This window comes from Papaver somniferum, chromosome 4, assembly GCF_003573695.1.
Source record: "Papaver somniferum cultivar HN1 chromosome 4, ASM357369v1, whole genome shotgun sequence".
Lineage (NCBI taxonomy): Eukaryota > Viridiplantae > Streptophyta > Magnoliopsida > Ranunculales > Papaveraceae > Papaver > Papaver somniferum.
The window spans coordinates 13215642-13219678 of record NC_039361.1 but is presented as its reverse complement, the minus strand read 5'-3'; the positions used below and the strand labels follow the sequence as shown (position 1 = coordinate 13219678).

The 4037-nt window shown below is 37.4% G+C and overlaps 1 protein-coding gene across 1 annotated transcript; it reads left to right on the top strand.

The window, feature by feature from the left end:
* Positions 1–2262: 2262 nt before the first annotated feature.
* On the top strand, positions 2263–2991 carry LOC113272030 (F-box/kelch-repeat protein At3g06240-like). Its single transcript, XM_026521945.1, has one exon. The coding sequence runs from the start codon at positions 2263–2265 to the stop codon at positions 2989–2991; it is 729 nt and encodes a 242-aa protein (XP_026377730.1).
* The last annotated feature ends 1046 nt before the right edge of the window (positions 2992–4037 follow it).

Genomic DNA, 4037 nt, shown 5'->3' with positions numbered 1-4037 from the left:
AGTTTGGATTCTTGGTTCCTGCAATGGTCTAATTTGCTTAGGTATTTCGAGTACTGGTAGAAGTGAATTTCGCGAAGATAGTAGGGTGTATGTATGGAACCCAACCACTAGGGAATACAAGAGGATACCAATACCACTAAATGATCTCATATATGACTTGAATGATTGCAATACTGACGATTATAAGGTGGTAAGAATCGACGATTATGCAAGTTCTCGTCACTATCAAGCTGATGTGTATTCATTAGCATCCGGTGTATGGAAAGCTATTCCAACCATCCCTTACTCATTCAGAAACACAAATGCCTGTGTGCTTTTCAATGGAGCGCTTCATTGGCTAGGAGGTACCACCTACGAAAAGACTGCTCCCGATGTTATAATCTCTTTCAATGTTAGCTAGCAGATACTCATCCATGTGCCATTTCCTGAAGAAACTATGCATCCTCGAAGGTGCAAAGATGTGGGGGTATTGGCTGATCGCTTATGTTTATATCTTGGAAATGATTTACGTACTGAAGTCTGGGTGATGCTGGATTATGGAGTAAGAGATACTTGGACTAAGCGATTCACCTTCACCCAAGATAGCTTTCCTGGATATGCGTATCCAAACCCGATATGGTCTCTTCGAAATGGTGAGATTGTGATCGTTACTAACTCTGGTCTTATTTTATATGATCGACAAAATGGAATCGTCAGAGACCTTAATGTTTATTCCCAAGCAGATGATATGTGCGACTTCTCTACAAAGATAAGTCATCACATGAGCTATGTGCAGACCTTAGTTTCTCTTGGCTCAGGTTGTTATGTGGGGAAAACGAACAGGATCCAAAATGGGCACATATGGAGTTATTAACTAGATTTTTGCCAACCTTAATGAGGTAACCACGACATCTTTAATTCCTTTATATGTTTTAATTCCTTTTTTCGAATAGTTGAAATTTAATAAAATGAAGCTGAACAAATGAATGTGTATGGCTTTGCTGGAGCAGCTTCAAACTCAAAGGAATGGAAGGAAGGCTATGGAGTGCGTAACTCTTGTGCTAGACATGATCAGAGATTCATTTTGCAAGTATCTCTCTTTGATCTTCAGGAAAATGCTGCAAGAAAAGGAAAAAAATGCTGCAAGAAAAGGAAATGAGTAGAGAGCCTAGTTTCACTTCAGTTGGGCACTTAATTTTGGATTCTTATGATTTTGTAATTTCAAATTAGTTTTTCATTTTTTGCACAATTCTTTTCTCCTAGGATTATTTATAGCTGAATCGACTTCTGATTCCTATTGGGTGTGGATCCTTTTAAATTATGTTTCTTAATTTAAATTCTGTGGCTGTCCGTGATGCTGTCCGATCAAAAATGTTTAAGCACTGTGCGAATAAGAAACAAACAGAAGAAAAAGAGTGATGTGATGTGATTGTTAAGTGGGGAGAATTGTTCTTCAAACCCCCGTAAGTTAAGTGGTTTAGTCTGTCTGTTTTGTGGGATATAGTTTTTGTATCCTGTTTAGGATCTGGGTCTCCTTTTTTGTTGGGGGATTGCTTTTTTCCTGGTGTTTGTCTGATGTAAGCTTTCCTTTTTCTAATAAATCTTTCCTTACTGAGCAAAAAAAAAACAGATGAAAAAGAGTCCTCTCTTCTTGAAAATCCGAAGTCCTCAATTCTTCTTGAAATCCCAAACTTTTCCAGCCACCAGGTCTGTTGGTTTGCCAATTGACTCTGCTGATTCAGCAAGTTCACAGTGGACTTGGATTGTTCAATCTGCCAAAGTCCACAAGACTTGCCCTAATAGACTATTAACGGATTGCAAAAACTAGCCTTATGGCATGCGTCAGGCCCTACTCGTTACTATTACATCTAGATTCTATAAGTAAAATGCTATCTGTACTTCCCTCTTTTCAAAAAGTAAAAAACCCTAAATAATACCCTTCAACAAGGAGATGGCAGCTAGGTCAATGTCACGTCTTCATGAAGAGATTCAAGTCGAATCCTTCTCAAATTACCGGCAAAATCAATATTAACTTGTAAGTGTGTATGCAAACTCTGGCTTAATCAAATTTCTAGCCCTAAATTTATCAACGACCATCTTAGAATTAGTATCCAGAATAAGAACAATCATAAGCTCTTGTTTACTGATAGGGAATCAGATACTGGTAGGCTATTGATATACTCTATAAATTATGCTTCAATTATATCAACACCAGATTTATCATGTGAGTATTTAGGTGAAAAAGCTGTTCTCATGAATTACCCATTTGAATACAATAAAGGTATGGATGTTAGGATTTTGGGTGCTTGTAATGGTCTCATTTGCTTTGGTGTTTTGGTTGATAAAAAGACTAGCATTTTTATTTGGAACCCAACAACTGGAGAATTCAAGGAAATACAACATTGTGATTTTCATATAAACTCCAGCGAACCTTTTATAGCCGGGTTCGGTTACGATACCAAAACTGGAGATTACAAGATGGTAAGAATTGAGGATAACAAAAAATCTGATTACTGTGAATTTGAAGTATATACATTTGGATTACAATCGGAAAAAACTGTTCATGCTTTCTATCACGAGTTTCCAAATGATATAGCACTTCGTGGTATTTTTCTTAATGGATCTCTTCATTGGATAAACAATTATCCACGCAGCCTAGGTACCTCTAATTACATAATCTCTTTTGATATTGGTAATGAGAAACTGATAGATGTGCCGTTGCCAGAAAAAAGTATAGTACATCCCGAACCAGAAGATAACAACCCGGAACCATATATGAAGGTAGGAGCATTGGAAGGCTTCCTTAGTTTATTTTTAGTCGATGAGAAGAAGGTCCGAGCTGAAGTATGGGTAATGCAGGACTATGGAGTGAGACAATCTTGGACTAAATTATTCACCACCACTCAAGAAACATTTACCATGTATGCATTCTTCTGTATGCCGATGATGTCACTCAAAACCGGTGAGATTCTGATGTATATCTGTGATGGTTTCGTTTTATGCGACGAATGAAAGAGTTGGAAAGGCGAGTAGTTTTTTCCAAAGAAACACACTTACAGTCCGTGGTCATACTATGATGATGGCTCACCCTGAGAGTTACGTCCAGAGCCTGGTTTCGCTCAACTCGGGTACTTATGTACAGAAGCCTACGGGACTAAAATCTAGGTAATATCCTTGCATCTTGTGCACTCTACTCTTTTTAAGGTTATATATTAGAGTCTTGCAATTCAGTTGAAAGAATATTAAGATGAATAGAAAATTTTGGATAGGTTTCCTATGGATTAGTATTGTTCTCATCATTCATGGGATTAAGTCTCCATTGGATTTGCAAATCCAGTGCTGGTAGCTTTTACCACCGTAAAATAGCAGTTTCTATTCATCTTATGAAATTTATGCTAGTAAAGTTTATGGAAAGTACTAGTTTCTTTATGATTCATCTTTTTTTTTTCTTTTTAAACACAGTAGTCGATTGTCCTATGTATGAATCTTAAATCTTCCGCGTTTAGTTATTTAATCCGGTTTAAGCAACAGAAACCTTTTCTTCCTATGTTTCCTAACATCTATTTTATTTTAATTGTAATTTCCCTGTGCTTTTACAGAGATGTTGAGTAAAAATGTTCAGTTGGTGATTGTATATATGGTGCACGCCAGGAAGGTGTGTATTCTGTGGTGGTGAATGTGGATATGTTGGATTTCTTGAAGGTGGTAGCAGTGGTGATTCTAATGGGGAAATTAGGAATTTGGTGTCACAATTCTGATGGTCTGACGCTGTTTAGTCTGGTTATGATTACCCTGTGTTGGAATTTTCCCTGGTTCTGTTTAGGTCTTTAGGTGTTTGTACTTTGATTATTAATTGATGAAGTTAATGCAACTGCGTGGAGACATATTTGGAACTGCAAAATTGTTATGATGGTTATGCCGCTGTGGGAGTAAGAAAGCAGAACATCCTGGCTTATCTCTTTGTAACCTGTCAAAATTGTGATCAGGAGCTTTTGCAGCATGTCAGCTGTCAAGGTCTCTTTGTAACCCATTCACTGAGTCTAGTCCATGAGTTCTGA